Source organism: Lepus europaeus, chromosome 17 (assembly GCF_033115175.1).
Source record: "Lepus europaeus isolate LE1 chromosome 17, mLepTim1.pri, whole genome shotgun sequence".
NCBI classification, from domain to species: domain Eukaryota; kingdom Metazoa; phylum Chordata; class Mammalia; order Lagomorpha; family Leporidae; genus Lepus; species Lepus europaeus.
In genome coordinates, this window is record NC_084843.1 from 80,721,634 (window position 1) to 80,739,544 (window position 17,911).

Here is a 17,911-nt window from a genome sequence, read left to right on the forward strand (position 1 = left end):
AGGGCAGAGGACCTGATGGGAGGTGGGTGCAGGTGGGTGACTGTGTGCAGCCCAGGCCAGGCTGCTCCCTGGATCCAACTAGGGTGAGTGCTGTCAAACTGGGTGCCTCCTGACCATCCTGACACTCAGGAGTGAGGAGGGGGTGACCCCACAGGGGATGCTGCCTTCTGTAAGTTCCCTGGCTCTGTGCTTGAGAGGAAGCATAGAGATGTGTGAGGCAGAAGGGACACTCGGGACCTGTGTCATGTGACCAGTGACAGAACCCCTGTTCTGAAGGTTCCCACACACAGGATGGCTTGGCAAATTGCAAAGATTTTGGGTGTTGAGGGGGACAAATAGAGACTGGTTCAGTCCAGGATTCCTCTGCCAGCCCTGGCTTCTAGGAAGTCCCCCCACAGGGACAGTGTCCTGCACAGTCAGGAGCCAGTGAGGGCCGTGCACGGAATTGCATGCACTGGGCCCCACATGCCATGCAGCTACCATGCATTGCGTGCTTGCTGTTTTCCATGAGCTGGAGCTGGACCCAGAAAGAGTCCTCCTCGGGCATAAACATGAGCAGGAGCCCCAACACAGGGCTCAGGCCCTGGCCATAGCCCACCTCCTGCCCGGTCCCAAAATGCCTCTAGCTGACCTCCCCTGGCAAGAATGAACTCTCCTGGGCTGGCCCACCTCTCAGGGAGATCAGGGCCACCCACTGAAGGGCCCAGGAAGATTGAGGAGGCAGCCCCTCTGGCCTCCCCCTCAGCCTGAATCCTGACACTTGGTGTTGGCATCCTAAGAATTGGAGCCCACATCTCAGTGTTCTTGGAGAATCCTACAGGGCTGAGCTCATGCAGCAGAATGGGGAGACCAGAAGCATGGACACCTTGTACCCCCAAGATGTCAGGATGGGCCAGGTTGCTGTGGGAATCCAGGCTCCACACCCATGGAAGCTGCTGGATCTGTGAGCCCCACAGGTGACCTGTTGGCCCTTTCTCATATGAGGGAGAAGTAAGCCAGGAAGTTCACCAGGCCAGGGCCGGAACAGGGAAGTGTGCCTCTGTGATGGGTGCAGGCCTGGGCTTCCTGAGTGCCAGGCCCCAGGGCTCCAGGCAGGGTTGGTCAGTGGCAGGTCAGCGGGATGGGGATGCCCAATCACCCATGGAGCCCTGCATCTGTTCCCCTCATTGGAAAGGTCTGAGTGGGTGGCTGTGGCGGTGGCACGGTGTGGAGTAGGGTTCAGGCCCTTGGCACCTGCCACATGTCTGACAGGTGCAATGGCATCAGCGGGATGCATCTCTACTATCATTTCCACAGCAAAGTCACACAGCTCATTTCCATCCCCACCCAGACCTATAGTCCTGGGAGGGGCATCCCACCACTGCCAAGCTCCTGGTGACTGTTGGGATAGGACCTGGCACGTGATCCCAGAATACTCACCAGGTTGTATACTGAATTGGCCATTAGGTTTCAAATAAGGCACATTGCCCCCTTGAGCTGAGTGCAGAGCTGTACCATGTGTTTGCCTGGATTCTGGGCCTCGTTCTTGTCCACCTCCAGCATCATGGCCCACATCTTCCCACGCACATGGGCAGGGATGCCTTTGTATATTCTCCGGTGTAACTACAGGAGAGAGGAGGCTTTGGTGAGTGGTGAACGTGGCCACTCGGGGAGGGAGTGCAGGGTGAGACAGCAGGAGGGAGAAGCCAGGGGCTCCCTGTGTATTGGCAGAGGGAGGATCTACCTAGACAGGGGCTTTATAACCCACAGTGACTGGGGGCCCAGGGGTCAGGTGCACTGGCTCTGCCATGCACTGACTGCTCCCTACAGGGCTCCTGGAACCACACCTGCCCTACATCCGGGATTGTCTTCAGCAGTGACTTCAGATTTTCTACCAGGACAGTGTCCTGCGTGTATGGGGAAGGGGTGCAGATGACCTGTGTCCCTGGGGGCTGGACAGTTGCCCCTGGGCATCTGAGAGGCAGGCGGTGCCTGGCACAGGAATGAGCACTGCTCAAACCCCAACTCAGCTCTCAGTGTTCCCGAGGGGCCCTCAGCTCCACGGTACCTTCTTGCTGCCGCGGTATTTGCTATGATTCTTTATCATTTTCACCCATTTCTGGATCCTGCGCACCTGTTTACGCTGGAAAACGAGACAGGATGGCGTGAGCCCAGCTGCTGGTTTCTGAGAGTGGCCCTCGGATGCAGCTCCGGAGCTCTGTGTGTGCTCAAAGGAAGGAGCCAGAAAAGGCACAGACCGTGAGCCCCTGATCTTCTGTCTGAGGGAGCGTCGGTGGCCTGGCCTCTGACCCGAGCTGCCCCATCCCAATAGACAGAGCCCCTGAGCTCCAGCCAGGTCGCTCCCAAGCATGGCAATGAGTCATGGTGGCTGACAGGCAGACGCCCCTGAGCTGGGGCTCAGTTCTGGCACAGGTGAGTGTGTTAAGATGTCAGCAGGTGCCGTGTAAGTACCTCATCGCAGGACCTTTTGGCGTTCCACTAACCACTGCCAAGCCCCATGTGCCCCCTCCACCGAGCTCTGCTTCCAGATGACTGGCCCATGGCCAAGGACTTGTCCTTACCTTTGCCCCCAGGGTGCTGTCTTGGGGCAACTTCTGCTCACTGGAAAGCAAGGGAGGCAGAGAGGTATGGACAGGTCCCTGAACAGACAAATCTGCCTCCCTAGTGGGCCAGGGAAGAACCAGTTTCATTATCTGTGGGTGATCGTATACCTAGCCTGGGGATTGTCTGCCTAGCCCATGCAGGAGGTTAGCTGCAAAAGGTGGTCCAAGGAATGAAGGCACTGTTAACAAAATTCCAACATCAGGAATTCCTGAGGAAGGCATTCCTAGAAAGATCCTCTTCAGATCAGTTATAGCTTACATGGAAGGGACTTCACCAGGCACTACTGAGCACGCCCACCCCAGTGAGGTTAGGATGAAACTTCTTCCTCTTAAGTCTTCTCAGGTGAATTCCAAAAGACACACCTGATTATTCCTGTAAGCCAAGTAGAGGCCTTAAGCAAAGAGAGCAAAGCTTTGACATTCCCCACATCAAGAGTGCTGCTGTCCCTTCAGACACCTGTGCCTGCCTCTCTCAATTCTCTCTGGGAGCTGCTATTGACATGCAAGTCCTCATGTGTTTTTCTATTGTAATCCTCTATGCTCAAGTGAAATGGGTTTATAATCTATCACCACCCGCTATGTGGGCGTCTGTCAGATACGTTCTTTCAATATTATGGGGTACTGGACTTTTGTTCACTTCTTGGTCTTGTTCCACTTCTATTATGCTACTTAACAAACTTATCTGTTTCAGAACTTAACTTCTGGGAGTAGCTGACCATGCAGGAGACACAGACATTGGCAGTGACCGAGACTGCTCCAGCTCACAAAGCAAACTTGTTCGATGAGCTAGGCAGAGACTCCCAGCCCCAGCACAGGCAGGGCCTGCACTACGCCCCTCATAAGCAGGAAGCAGCTATAGAAGATGTGATGATTCTACAGCCTTCAGCATCCCTTAGGATTAGGGAATGGAGTCTCTGAAGGGGCTTTGATGTAGGCGGGCCTATAGGATTAGGTTTGTGAGCTGGAAGACCATGCCCACATGCCCCTACCTGACCATATCTGTATGCCCACCTGCCAGACAGACTAAGCTCTCCTCTTTGGAAGTGGACACCATGGGCCCAGCCGAGTGAAAGGCTACACTACTGGCTGATTTTGTTCAGACAGGGTGATGTGGGGGATTCTGCCCTAGCTGGGGGATTGCCTGCCCAGCCCATGCAGGAGATTAGCCTGACTGCTGGCAGGCAGCAGAAGCCACAGGCACATTTCCCCCACCCTGCTGCCTGTTAGAGGGCCCTGTAATTGCCTGTCAGGGAAATACTTCCGGGTGTGGCCCAGGCCCATCAGGAAGGCTCTAGTCTATGTGACATTCAAGCTGATGGAGGAGCCTAGCAGGGCCAACATTGGCTCTATCCTATAGAATTAGTGTTGCCCTGAATTAGCTATGCCCCTTCTGTCTGCCCTTTAAGAGGTGTGCCTGATCATTAATAAAAAGGATATGTTCACTGAAACTTGTCTCCAGTGCTTCTTGTCAAAGAATGCCGTCGCCCCATATCCCACAAAGCCCGGGCCTCACAGGATGAACCTGCAATCCTTAGCCCAGGGCACTGAGACAGGAAGGGAGGGGCTGGTGACCATGAGCACAGGGAGCCCAGGGCCGGGCAGGGTCCCTTGCTGCCACTGGGGGGCTCCAGGCCTGTCAGAGGTCCACCTCCCTGGGTGTGTAGCAGCCGCCCCCCCCCCCCACAGCGGTTGGGGGGTTGCTGTCCTGAGCAAGACCAGGCTGCCCAGGGGTGAGGGAGCAGTGTCCCCACATCAGCTCTCCCCAGGAAGTCACCCTGGAACTGACCAAGTCCAGGTGGCCTGCCTGCGAGATGCTCAGTGCTGTGAGTGTGCACCTGGGGCTGAGGCACCTTGGACCACCACACCCCCACAATGCCCCCTGACCACCCTCCTCCCCTGTGCACTGGCAGCCTGAGGTGCTGGCTCCACACCTACCCCTCCTTTGCCAGCCCACACCCTGGCCATTCCTCCACCACTCTGCTCCTTCTTTTTCTCCATGTTCTGGCACAACATGGAACCAAAAACCCCTATCCCCATGCTAAGGTGGGCCGCTGAGTCAAGCCAGAGATGGCCTGAGATGGCTCCATCCCTCTAGGTCACCAGAGCCCACCTTCCAGCCACGGGGCCTCTCTCCCTGACATCGGTGGGAACAGCCTCCAAGTCTGCCTCCTGCTCCCAGGCCCCACTCCTCCCAGTACAGACCCGGGGGCAGGGCCCTCAGCTGCACCCTCCCCATGGTCTGTACTGTGGGAGCCCGCAGGCAAGTTCAGAGCCGCAGAGGCCGCACTCCTGGCCATCCCTCGGACTAGGTCTTAGCCTTGAGCTTAGGCCCTGAGATCCAGGCACCTGTTGGACAACTGTCCAGCTGCTAGGTGGACACAGCTCTGGAGTGGTGATGGCCAGGCTGTGTTGTCTGGGAGCATGGGGACCCTCAAGCCACCCCCTCTACTTAACAGAAATAGAGGTCTCAGAGTAAGAGTGCCCAGTGCTTGTCCCACGTCCAGCGCTGTCCCTGCCTGCAGTCCTGAGTCACAGGGTCATTCGGCTCTGGCCGAATGCTGACCAGTGCCTGCCTGTGACCACAGCTGGGCTCAAGGTGGGGGCCTGGGGACAGGTGTGGCACCTCATGTTGGGGTTTCTGACCCCAGTCCCTGCCCTGGGGTGGGTAGGGTGCAGAGGACTCACTGCAGGAACCCAAGCCTGTCTGGGATGAGGCAGCCGCCCTCATCATCCTCTTCTTCAGGCTCCAACAGTGCCGCTCCTCGGCGTCCCTGCAGCCAAGAGGGGACCCGGATGAGAAGTCATTGAGGGAGCTGAGCCGCCGTCCTGCTCTGTGTCCCCAGGAAGGTGGGGTCTGGCTCTCATAGGCACAGTCCTTGAGGCAGGGCCCCACCTCCTCCCCCAGCACCCTGGCCCGTACCTGCTCCTATTTCTTGATGATGGCTGCTCGCTCCTGGGCCCTCTGGGACCTCAGGGCATTCATATCCAATCTGTAAGACACACACGCACATGTGAGCCAGCACAGGGGAGCCCACGGGAACTGCTGCCCTGAGGGCTGTCCCACGGTTCAGAGAGGGGACAGTCACACAGCCAGGCAAGTGGGCACCTGGTGGCTGCGTCCCAGGAGGATGACTCGTCCAGAGCACAGGGACTAGGGACGGTTGGGGAAGGACAGTCTCCACCTTGCCTCCCTGCCCTCGGAAAGGACGCTCCTCCCCCAGCCTGGCATCCACGTCTTCTCCAGGGAGCCCAAGTCTCCCTGGCCCATTCTCAGCCCCCACATCTCTGGGGCTCTCAGAGCCGGCCTCCCTGCCACACCTGATACCAGGTGACCCGACACCTAGTCTTGAACCCGTGTCTGACACAGACTCACACCAAGGCCCATTCGACACTGGTGCCCAGCAGAGCAGGAGGAATGAGACGACTGTATACACCCTCTGCACACAGGGGCACCACTGAGAGCTCAGCCACATCACTCATGGAACCTGCCTGGCATGGGAGACCAGTGCCACCCACCTGGGCGCGACCTTCCCCGAGAGCCAGTCCCACTCACCTCCGTCTTGAATCCATTGGATTCTCTCAAATGTGCCTCCTGCCTGCGCTACCAACACCTGGTCAGTTGGGCAGTAGATGCACTACTGGCCACTGGTCGCCTCCCAGCCCAGAGTGCGCATCCTCAGTGACTGTGACATCACAGAAGCCTGCCAGCCAATCCCAAGGGGCTCTGCTGTGGCAGGGGTCAGGGTGCTCAGCCCTGGCTTCATTAAAGGTCACCAGAAGTGGGGCCTGTGTTCTCCCCAGGGCCCAGGTGAAGAGGGCAGGGCTCTGGCAGAACTGCCCCGGAACCAGGGGTGCCAAGGCCCTCTGCCACCTGCCGTAACAGTCCCAAGTCCCAGGCAACCTGCACCTCCTGCCCCTCCTTTCCTTCTCTGCAATTTTATTACAGCCCAACTGTGAAGGCCTCTTTATTTGAACACAAGGTGGCACAGGGAGCCCCACATAGACCTGTCCATCTTCCTGAGGTCCCCACACTCGGGGGCTGCCCCTGTAATGACCTGAACTGGGACTGCCTGTGGTGTAACCTCTTGTCCTACCATAGGCCCCACCCCAGCACTGCCAACCTCTGCTGACCCTGCCTGCTCTGTTCCTGCCCCCCCTCACAGGAGTTTTAGGAGGTGGACACAGGGGGTCCTCCTGGGATGGAGGGGAGGGGAGTGGCCCACTGAGCACCACCTGCATAGGACCTCAAGCCAGCATGGCCCAGACTGTCCAGAGCGGGAGCCAGGGCCCTGTCCTGACACAGACCAGGGGTTCAGACAGATCACTGTGACTCCTCCGGACAAGCACCTCATCCGCATGCTGGTAACTCTAGGCTAGTGCTGGCAGTAAGGGCAGAGACAGCACATGTGGGGCCAGAGCAGCCACAGGCCCACAGCTCCCAGCACTGCTGATGGCCAGGATGCCCAGCCCTGGGAGACCCAGGGGTCACTGTGAGCAGCAGCTCAGCCCTTCCAGCACCTGGCCGGTCGTGCTCAGCACTGGCTCTGCAGAAGCCAGGAGGCCCCTGTGGTCTGGCTCAGCATACTCCCTATGCTGTCCACCTGGTTAAAGGGAAGCTGCCTTTCACTGTGCGGTGCTCGTGTTCCTCTGTTTGCATGGCACGTTTGCTCCCAAAGTGCTCATGCTGCAAGGCTCTGCCTGGGTTTGGAGGCTCCACACGTGGAGCAAACAAGTCCTTGTCAGTGTCTGTCAGTGTCATATGGCATGCTGGCTTTACTAAGTAGCACCAGATGTCCTGCAATTGTCCCAGCCTGCCTCCCTGGGCTGTTTCTTAGTGAGGATGGGGAAATGCCAGGGCACAGCCCCATGGGGCAGCTCCCCCTGTTGGACCTCTCAGTTGCAGAGATGCCCACTTGCTCGGGAGGACGCCCAAAGATCCAGACTCCAGACCAGTTGATGCAAAAAGCACGAGGTTTTTATTGAACATTTACGCAAATGGGCCCCCACCTCAGGCAGTGAGGAGCCCTGAGCGGCAGTTTCACACAGGTTATATAGGCAACGAATTAGCATATTCCTAATGCGCATGCATAGGATTGGTCAGTTCAGAGGGACATTAGCATATGGGAGAATGCTGGCGAAGAATGCTGGTGGAGAGTGCTGGTGGAAAATGCAGAGGTGGCACGGGATTGGCTGGTTCGGAGGGACAATTAGCATACCGGAGAATGCTGAGGGAGAGTGCTGAGGTGTTACAGGATTGGCCGGTCGCAGTGACATCATAAGTGCGCGCCTAGAGACTCTCCGAAGGGGAGGGGCAGTTCTGCTCTGGGTGTGCCTAGAGGTTCTCTGAAGGGGATTGACTTTTCCTTCCCAGAGAACGTCCTGCCCGCTGGACTCTGGGGAACATCTAACCTCTTAAGAAGCCCCTGATATTTGCCCAGGCCTAGTTTCTTGTCCCTCTCCCCCATTAGGGTCCTTCATTCCCTCCTTTTCTTTTTGCACAGATTTTAATCCTAAAATCTATTGGACCTCGGAGGTCTTTGAAGCTTGACACTGGTACTGTTGAGTCAGCACCAGGGTTTGGACAAGGAAAAGCCTCTCGCGGATAAACTGGAGCAACCTGTTAAGAATACATGGGCCGTCTCGTATAGTAACATTGTGGGTGACATTGCACAAGTGTCGGTGGGACAAGGGAGGATTTCCTACACAAGTACCTTGTCCCGACACCTCTGTAAGAGTGAGACGCGGCTGAAGGGGCAAGAGGCAATTATTTGCCTCTGTAGTGCCATTCCAGGTCCTGGGGACCGCGAGGCCCTCGTAATAAGGTGGACCTGGGGCTAGGCATAGCCAGCAGGACTCGGTCAGCTCCGGATTGGTCTGGTTGAGGGCCAGAAAGGCCCCTGTCAAAAGGTTAAACAGCCGCTGTCCGGTTGTACGGGGGCTTGAAGCGTTTGGAGTTAAACTTGCCAAGCTAGGCGAAAGGGTGGCTGGCGGGAGGGGTGGCCTGGGGAGAGCCTGCCTCACTGGAGGGAGGGAACTCTGTTCTTGCTGGACTGGGTTGGGTCCCACGTTAACAATTGTGGAGCATGGGGATTGGAAAAACAACGGGGAAAGGCCAGGAACATCACAAATATTAAACAGTTTTTGAAAGTCTTAGCTTGAGTGGGTTCTGAGTGCGCTGGAGCTTCCATTTGGCTGGTCTATCCGGATCCTCGGGGCCCTGGGGGGGTGGTGCTCGCTTCACGTGTGAGGCGTGGACCCAAGCAGCGATTCCGTCAACCTTGAGAGCGGTGGGAGTTGTCAACAGCACAGTGAAGGAGCCTTTCCACCGGGGCTCTAGAGTCTTAGATTGGTGCCTTCGGACATACACAGCGTCTCCGATTTGGAAAGGATGTGGGATGGTTGTCGTCTCGGGTTGGTAGGCTGCTGCAAGAGGTTTCCAGACCTGGTTCTGGATGATCTGGAGCGCTCTCAACCGGGCCTGTAATTTAGGGGCATCAGCAACGGAGTCACTGGCAAGGTCAAGCAAGCCTGCTACTGGTGGGGCCCCTCCATAAAGGATTTCGTATGGCGTCAGCCCGCAATGAGAGGGCGTGTTTCGGACCCGGAACAACACCATAGGGAGGAGTTGGACCCAGTCTTTAATGCCAGTCTCCAACGCTAATTTGGTCAAGGTCTCTTTAATTGTTCTGTTCATTCTTTCTACCTGTCCTGAACTTTGGGGTCTATAGGCACAGTGCAATTTCCAATTTATGCCTAATGCTTTGGCCACCAACTGACTTACCTGGGAGACAAACGCTGGGCCATTGTCAGACCCAATTACCTTAGGCAAGCCGAACTGGGGCAAGATCTCCTCTATGATCTTCTTGACGACCACCCGGGCGGTTTCCCGTTTTGTGGGGAATGCCTCAGTCCATCCGGAGAAGGTGTCTACAAAAACTAGAAGATACTTATTCCCATAGCTGCCTGGCCTTATCTCAGTGAAATTGACCTCCCAGTTGATTCCTGGTCGGTCTCCTCTTACCCTAGCTCCCTCCGGGAGCTTGAGGTGTCTGGCATTTACCTTGGCACACGGAACACAGGATTCAGTCACCTGCTGGACTAAAGAGTCAAGTCCGGGGATGTAATAAGACTGCCTATCTTCCTGTAAGGCTGCTTTTAGCTTTTTGTGTCCCAAATGAGTCCATTGATGGAGGTTGGTAATTATTTCTTTAGCCAATTGGTGTGGCAGGACTATTTTCTCTCCGAGCCTCCAAACCCTTATTTGTTCATCATACTCTGCACCGAGCCGCTGGATCGTATCTAAGTCTTGGTCCGAATAGAGGAAAGGTGGTTCCCTCGATACTTGGGTGGGCTCAGTTGTCTTTAACGGGAGCACCTGTTGGCTCAGGGCTGCCGCCCTAGCGGCCTCGTCTGCCATCCTGTTTCCCCTTGCTACGGGGTCGCCTCCTCGTTGGTGCCCGGGGCAATGGATTATACTCAACATTTTGAGCAGGAACAGGGCCTGTAGAAGATCTAGGATTTCCTGCTTATTTTTAATGTCCTTGCCTGCCGAGGTTAAGAGGCCCCTTAGCCAGTATATCTCCCCATGTACATGGGCAGTGGCGAAAGCATACCGACTGTCTGTGTAAATGTTGACCTTTTTGTCTTGTGCCAGTTTTAAAGCTTGAGTTAAGGCTATGAGCTCGGCTTTTTGAGCAGAAGTTCCAGGCTTTAAGGCATTTGACCAGATAACGGTTTTTCCATCCACCACCGCTGCCCCAGCCCTCCACTCACCGTTCTGTAGAAAGCTGCTCCCATCCGTGAACCAGGTCATTTCGGCATCCGGCAGAGGCTGGTCAGTTAGGTCTTTTCGGGTGCCATGGGCCTCAGCAAGGATTTGGTGACAGTTATGGATTACCTGGGCCTGGGGCCCCAGTTCCGGGAGCAGGGTGGCCGGGTTTAAAGAGGTGGCAGTCCCAAACCGGACCCGCTCTGAGTTTAATAACATAGTCTGGTAATGAGTTATCTGAGCATTTGAGAGCCACCGATCCGGTGGCTGGTGGATAACTGTCTCCACAGCATGAGGTGCCACTACGGTGAGAGGTTGGCCTAGAGTCAATTTGTCCGAGTCTTTCACCAGAACTGCCACGGCCACTATCATGTGGAGGCACGGAGGCCAGCCGGCCGCTACATTGTCTAGCTTTTTTGAAAAGTATGCCACCGGCTTTTTCCAGGGTCCAAGCATTTGTGTTAGCACTCCCTTCGCCACTCCCTTGTTCTCATCCACGTATAATGTGAAGGGCTTGGTCATATCAGGGAGGCTCAGGGCTGGGGCTGACAATAGGGCCTTTTTTATGTTGTCAAATGCCCGCTGTTGCTCTTCTCCCCATTGAAAGGGAGCATTGGACTTTGTGAGGGGGTACAATGGGGCTGCCAGCTCCGCAAACCCAGGAATCCAAAGGCGGCAGAATCCCGCACTCCCGAGGAATTCCCGCATCTTTCTGGCATCGGTGGGGGGTGGAATTAGAGCAACCACCCTTTTTCGGCTCTCCGTCAGCCACCTTTGCCCTCCTTCTAGGAGGTAGCCTAGGTAGGCCACCTGTTTCTGGCATATTTGGGCCTTTTTCGCGGAGGCTCGATAGCCCAATTCCTCCAGTCTCTGTAGCAGGGCCCTGGTACCTTTTAGGCAGTCCTGCTCAGTTTCAGCGGCAAGGAGGAGGTCGTCCACATATTGCAGGAGGACCAGGTCCGGATGGTTGACTCGGAAGTCAGCCAAATCTAGGTGCAGAGCTTCGTCAAACAAGGTAGGCGAGTTTTTAAATCCTTGGGGCAACATTGTCCAGGTAAGTTGTCCTGAAAACCCAGTCTCTGGGTCTTTCCACTCAAAAGCAAAGATGGATTGGCTCTGAGGGCTCAGTCTTAAACAAAAGAACGCATCTTTTAGATCTAACACAGTGTACCATACGTGGGTCAGAGGCAAGGTACTAGGAAGATTGTAGGGGTTGGGCACTGTGGGATGCATATCCTCCGTTCTCCTGTTAACCTCCCGCAAGTCCTGTACCGGGCGGTAGTCACCCGTACCGGGCTTCTTTACTGGTAGTAGGGGGGTGTTCCAAGGTGAACAACAAGGTTTTAAAATGCCTAGGTGTAACAGTCTCTGGATATGTGGCCGGATACCTTCCTTAGCTTCCTTGCCCATCGGATATTGACGAACTGACACGGGAATGGCCGTGGGCTTCAGATCTATGATCAAGGGAGGCCGGTTGATGGCCAGCCCTATTCCCGCAGTCTCTGCCCAGGCCTGAGGAAAATCTGCGAGCCACTTGGGGTCCAGGGGAGCCATGGTGGACGAGGGCCTCTCGAATAATTGGTGTTCGTCCTCCAAGCGTAGTGTTAATACCTGGAGGGGCTGCCCTCCTGAGTCTGTGATGGTAGCTCCTTTCTCATGGAAGTGAATTTGGGCTCCTACCTTCGAGAGTAGGTCCCTGCCCAGGAGGGGGTAGGGGCAGTCTGGCACTAGTAAGAACGAGTGTGTCACAAGTCCTGTACTCAACTGGACCTCTCGATTGGTTGTCCAGCGATATAACTTCCCTCCAGTTGCCCCCTGAACCCAGGAAGTCTTGGAGCTTAAAGGCCCTTTTTCTGAAGTCAGTACCGAGTGCTGGGCTTCCGTGTCAATCAGGAAGGTTACCGGTCTGCCCCCCACTTCAAGGGTTATCCTGGGCTCAGGGGGGTGGGCTCCTGGCCCTGACTCACCTAATCGTCTTCTTCCAGGGACAGGATTGGAACTGGTCTCTTCTTTGGTCCCTGTGGTTTCTTCGGGCAGTCTTTGACCCAGTGTCCTCTTTCTTTACAAAAGGCACATCGATCTCTTTCCACCTGAGGCTTTCGCTTGTCTCCCAAGTCCCTATTCTGTCCTGGCCTACTCCTTTCTGTATCCTGCACTACGGTGGCCAAAATTCTACTAAGCTCTCAATTACGTCTTTTGTCTCTTTTGTCTTCCCTTTCCTCCTGCTCCTTGCAGATCCTTTCCTCCTTCTCCTCTCGGGTCTCCCTTTTGTTGTAAATCTTTTCTGCCTCCTTCATTAAATCTTGTATAGTATACCCCTGAAGCCCCTCTAGCCACTGCAATTTATTGTGGATGTCCGACGCTGACTGTCCTATAAAGGACATGATTACATCTCCCTGCCGGTCCTCTGCCAGGGGGTCAAACGGGGTGTACATAGGGTAGGCTTCCATTAATCTTTCTAGGAAGCCTGCCGGCGTTTCCTCAGCCCCCTGCACTACTGCACGTACCTTGGCCAAATTGGTGGGGCGCTTTCCAGCCCCTCTGAGACCCGCAAGGAGAATCTGGCGGTAAAGACAAAGTCGCTCCCTACCAGCAACGGTGGTGTAGTCCCAATCAGGACGGGTTAAGGGAAATGCCTCCTTGATTTCGTTTGGCAGTAGGGTCGGTCGGCCATCTGCTCCAGGGATGTTTTTCCGTGCCTCAAGGTAGACACGCTGCTTTTCCTCAGTAGTGAGGAGGGTCTGCAGAAGCTGCCTACAATCATCCCAGGTGGGCTGATTGAGTCAATAAAATTGACTCAATCAGCCCAGTCAGAGCCTGGGGGTCCTGAGAGAAAGAGGGGTTATGGGTTTTCCAATTGTAAAGATCGGAAGCAGAAAATGGCCAGTACTGCATCTGGCCAGCCACCGAACGAAGAGGAAAGGTCTGTGAAGTCCAGACGCTTCCCGAGCCCCCTGCCTGCCCCCGACGGAGGCGCAGGCAGCTGGAGGGTGGGGAAGGCACTGAGACTTCTTCCCCTGCCCTCGTGGAATCAGGGGATGGTGCAGAAGGTTGCACATCCCGCTCTGGTTGTTGTGGGGGTTCCTGCGGGGGAGCAGGCTGGCCGGGAAGATAGGGTGGGGGAGAGTCAAAGAGCAGAAAGTCCTGATCAGCCGGAAGAACCGGTGGCTTGTCAGGTTTTGGATCTCGAATCTCCTTCAGAGGGTATAGGGAGGAGGTTGGCACAACCGGGATAGGAGGAGGGGGTATCGTGGAGGAAGGTATTAAAGGAGTTGGGGATGGCCGAGGAAGGGGTAACGGGGTCCGTATGGGCTCTGTCTGGAAGGAGAAGGGTTTTATCCAGGGAGGGGGGTTACGTGAAAGATCCTCCCACGTGGTAATGTAGGGCACCTGATCAGGGTGTCCATTGGATCCTGGCTGAAAGACTCGCGCCTTAATCTGTAAAATAATATTGAGGTTAAAAGTGCCGTTCCTTGGCCAGCCGACCTCGAAGGCCGGCCATTCTGAGGAACAGAATTTTGCCCATTGTTTCCTTTTAACCTCCACTGAGAGGTGGCGCGCGCGTTTTTGAACGTCCTTCCAGTGATCTAGAGTGAGACTTAAAGGGGTGGTTATTTGTTGACCCATGGGTGCAAGGATTTCAGCCCATTCAAAAAGAATAGCCAATGCACAGACACATACAATAAACAAGACAAACCACATGGCACCAGATCTAGGACAAATCGAACGCTATTGCGCTATTTTTGGGAGCGGCTGCCTGACCAGCCCTCCCCGGGAAGGAGGGAGACTTGGTCTCTGAGCCACCTCCAGACCACCCCGGGAGCGTCTTCCGGGGAAACGGACCGAGGGTTTCCCCTTCTGGTCTCACAAACCGGAGCGTCCTCCGGGGAACGGACCAGGGGTTGCTGGGCACGCCTGCCTCCCCCACTGGTCTCACAGAGTCAGGTACTGGCCAGTCAGAACACTCAAGACGAAGAACAACAAACAGAAAACACTTAATCGTACCTCCAACTGGTCGCAGGGAATGGGTCTGAGGGCGACCTAAAATCCCCGTATGGGCCACCAAAATGTTGGACCTCTCAGTTGCAGAGATGCCCACTTGCTCGGGAGGACGCCCAAAGATCCAGACTCCAGACCAGTTGATGCAAAAAGCACGAGGTTTTTATTGAACATTTACGCAAATGGGCCCCCACCTCAGGCAGTGAGGAGCCCTGAGCGGCAGTTTCACACAGGTTATATAGGCAACGAATTAGCATATTCCTAATGCGCATGCGTAGGATTGGTCAGTTCAGAGGGACATTAGCATATGGGAGAATGCTGGCGAAGAATGCTGGTGGAGAGTGCTGGTGGAAAATGCAGAGGTGGCACGGGATTGGCTGGTTCGGAGGGACAATTAGCATACCGGAGAATGCTGAGGGAGAGTGCTGAGGTGTTACAGGATTGGCCGGTCGCAGTGACATCATACGTGCACGCCTAGAGACTCTCCGAAGGGGAGGGGCAGTTCTGCTCTGGGTGTGCCTAGAGGTTCTCTGAAGGGGATTGACTTTTCCTTCCCAGAGAACGTCCTGCCCGCTGGACTCTGGGGAACATCTAACCTCTTAAGAAGCCCCTGATATTTGCCCAGGCCTAGTTTCTTGTCCCTCTCCCCCATCAGGGTCCTTTACCTGCCATGAGGGGCTCACAGGTCATGTGAGGTGTGGGTGGCCTGGAAGGACTGGAATGCACTCACCTTCATGCACACCTGTGCCCCTCTGTGCAGCATGCGTGGGTGAGGCTGAGTGGATGAGTGCTGATGGGCTCAGGAGGTGCCCAGGATCAAGCCCTGCTCTGTGTCCAAGGCTGCCAGCTGCACAGTGCCTGCCAGCTTGGCCCAGGGAAGGGGGAAGCCAGGAGGGAGGGGCGCCCTCATGGCTGGGACACAGCTTCTGGACTGCAGGGTCAGGTGGTGGCCACAGCATCGGTCCTCTCCACATTGGCCCTCTGCTCTGGCCCTGGAGGGGAATGAGGAAGAACAGAAGATGCACCTGTCCCTGGAGCCCCTCCCTGCCCTTGCTGAGACCCCAGCACAGGCCTCTCCTGACCATTCCACCATGGCTGTGGCAGTGACAACTCAGGACCACCCACAGCCTGGGCTCAGCCACGTGGCCCTTCAGGGATAAGGAGGATCCCCCTGCTCGTCAGCTCTAGGGGAGCCCAGGGCTTCCCAGCACCTGCTCCTCCTGGGCAAAGTGGCTCAGCCCTCACCCAGCACCTCCTTAGCCCTGGTCCCACATGAACCCCCAGGCTGCCATCGTGGTGCTACAGTCTGTCCTTGCCCCTCCAAGGGCCTTTCTTGGCCTTGGTCCTCTTACCTTGTGCAGGCACAGAGAATGCCATGCCCAGGGTCCCCATCCCCACCCATCTACTGCTGGACTCTCCACTCTGCATGTACCAACAGCCCCTCATCCACTAGGGAGCCTCCTGTGTCCATGAGCCCACCCCGGTGTCCCTGTCACACCTGAGCTGACCCACCTTGAGTCAGCACTGGTTTATCCCTCTAGAACCTTCTACCCAGATGGGAGGGCAGAAAGGCCTCCCAGGAATGCCCTGAAAAGTCCCAGTCATCACAGCTTCCTTTCTCTCCTTCACTCATTGCCCTCCCCACAGGCAGACATCAGTTCCTGTGCTGATGTCCAGGATGGCCTCAGTTCCAGGGTAGGGGTGCGGTCTGAAGTTTTTGCACACTGGGCAAAGCTGCACATGGTAAGGTCTGAGTAAATAATAACCAATAGAAAACTCTGTGACTCCCAGCATTCTGATTTTGAGTTGTGTGGCGTTTGAGGCCATGAAGACACTGAGGTTGGTGTACCTGCGTCTTCACACCTTGAGTTCCCTGGATATCGAGGGTTAGGAGTACTAGGGGAAGTAGCGTTGTTGGGCTCAAGAAGCATCTCCCATACCAGGCCACCTGCTCAGTGACACAGGGGATGTTATCTGTCCATCAGCACTGGGATTTAGGGACTGCTATGCTTTAGTGGGAAAGGACATGGTATCCAGAATAGCATAAGGCTGCCCAGAGCCTGGACAGCCACTGTGGGACTTGGGACAGTGGCATCCAATCAGAGCTCAGCTCCTGTGTCCCCATCCACCTTCCCCACCAAAAGCATCTGCTCCAGGACTCATTTCACTGACTTTGACCCTAACTCTGGGTTGACGCATTGTATAGTATGTTACCAGCCAATGGTATAAGTCAGCCCATGGTGGGCAGACAGCAGGAGAGAGTTCGGGCATGCAGTGGGAACCAGGATTGAGCTCAGCAAGGCCAGACAGTGGCCCTGGGGCCAACTGCCTGTGATCTCACCTAAATCATCCCTCAACTTCCCCCCATATCCATCCCAAAATAAAATGCTTAGCAAAATACCAGGGCACTCAACATCCCATCATGTTGTCACCTAAGATTCAATATAGCAGCTACACTGTTGTCATGTGGTTTCATCACAGGTGCTTCAATTATGCAAGATCTGCACAGAAAGGCAGGGACCAGCCAGGACCCCCTGCATGCAACAGGATCCCTGACTGCTATCCTGGGAGAGAAGAGGAAACCCAGGAACCCCGTCTGCTCTCCTCTTACATGCCCTGCATGTTAACAGCGCAGGGTACCAGTCACAGAACTTAGAGGGAGGGGCAGGAGGGGAGCTGAGGAGGGTGCCCCAGAGATGGTCACTGCACACAGACATCCATGTGGATGGCTACCCCTGCAGCGAGCCGCAATCTTACTGCCTGCCCCACCCTACCCCACTTGCTGCTGTAGCAGCCATGTGCTCAGAGGGCATGGCAGTGAGCCTCTATGTGTGAGAACATCAAGATGGTCCTTGAATCTACCTCCAGTGTGGTCCACAGCCTGTGAACACTGCCTTGGAAATCCCAGCTGTTTGATCCTGAGCAAGTTAACCTCTCCAGGATCCAGACCTCCTCTGCACAGCTCACAAAGTTTCTGTGACTATTGAATGAGATCACACACAGCGCCTAACTTGTAGGCCAATGACAACAAGTGCTCATTAGCTCTGCATAGAATCACAAGAACAATCATGAGGTCACAGAATGGAACATTTCATGTAGATCTTTGGCCATGTAGCCTCCTGCAAGGTGCTGTGTGTTTTCAAGCAAAGAAAACAGTTCTCTGTCTAGGCTTGGAAACCTGGCACATGGAATAGATGATAAAGTCAGAAGATGAGACAGTAATGGGTTGGTGGTGCAGGCAGGAGGGTGGGCAGAGGTTCGTGGGGGAGTGGTGACACTGGATTCCCCTGGCAGTGGTATGGAGAGGTGGCGGGAGTGTGTGCATATTAACAGAGTCCTGTACTGGCAGTGGAGGCAGGCCTTGAACCCGAGCACTCTGATATGGGATGCAGATGTCCCGAGTGACAGCTTAACTGTGGTGCCACAACACTTGCCCCTATTTGTATTTAATTGTGGATATAATTAAAGTGATGTCTCATGGTTTGTAGTTCTGTATGTTCCTGGTCATTCATCAGAGAATGAAATCGACTTTCCAAGTCAT

The 17,911-nt window shown here is 55.4% G+C and overlaps 1 protein-coding gene across 3 annotated transcripts; it reads right to left on the reverse strand.

Annotated features, from left to right (window-relative positions):
- Window positions 1-7,580: 7,580 nt before the first annotated feature.
- Window positions 7,581-15,299, reverse strand: LOC133775900 (uncharacterized). Of its 3 annotated transcripts, XM_062214433.1 has the most exons (3): window positions 10,377-10,613; window positions 9,424-9,539; window positions 7,581-9,081 (listed from the first exon to the last, which is right to left on the reverse strand). In XM_062214433.1, the coding sequence occupies exons 1-3, from the start codon at window positions 10,588-10,590 to the stop codon at window positions 8,734-8,736; spliced, it is 678 nt and encodes a 225-aa protein (XP_062070417.1). In that variant the 5' UTR covers window positions 10,591-10,613; the 3' UTR covers window positions 7,581-8,733. The 3 variants fall into 3 exon arrangements, 2 of the variants coding, with proteins under 2 accessions (XP_062070417.1, XP_062070416.1); XR_009868317.1 differs by lacking the exons at window positions 9,424-9,539; window positions 10,377-10,613 and adding an exon at window positions 15,101-15,299; XM_062214432.1 differs by lacking the exon at window positions 10,377-10,613 and having other exon boundaries at window positions 7,597-9,081; window positions 9,424-10,064.
- Between the last annotated feature and the right edge of the window lie 2,612 nt (window positions 15,300-17,911).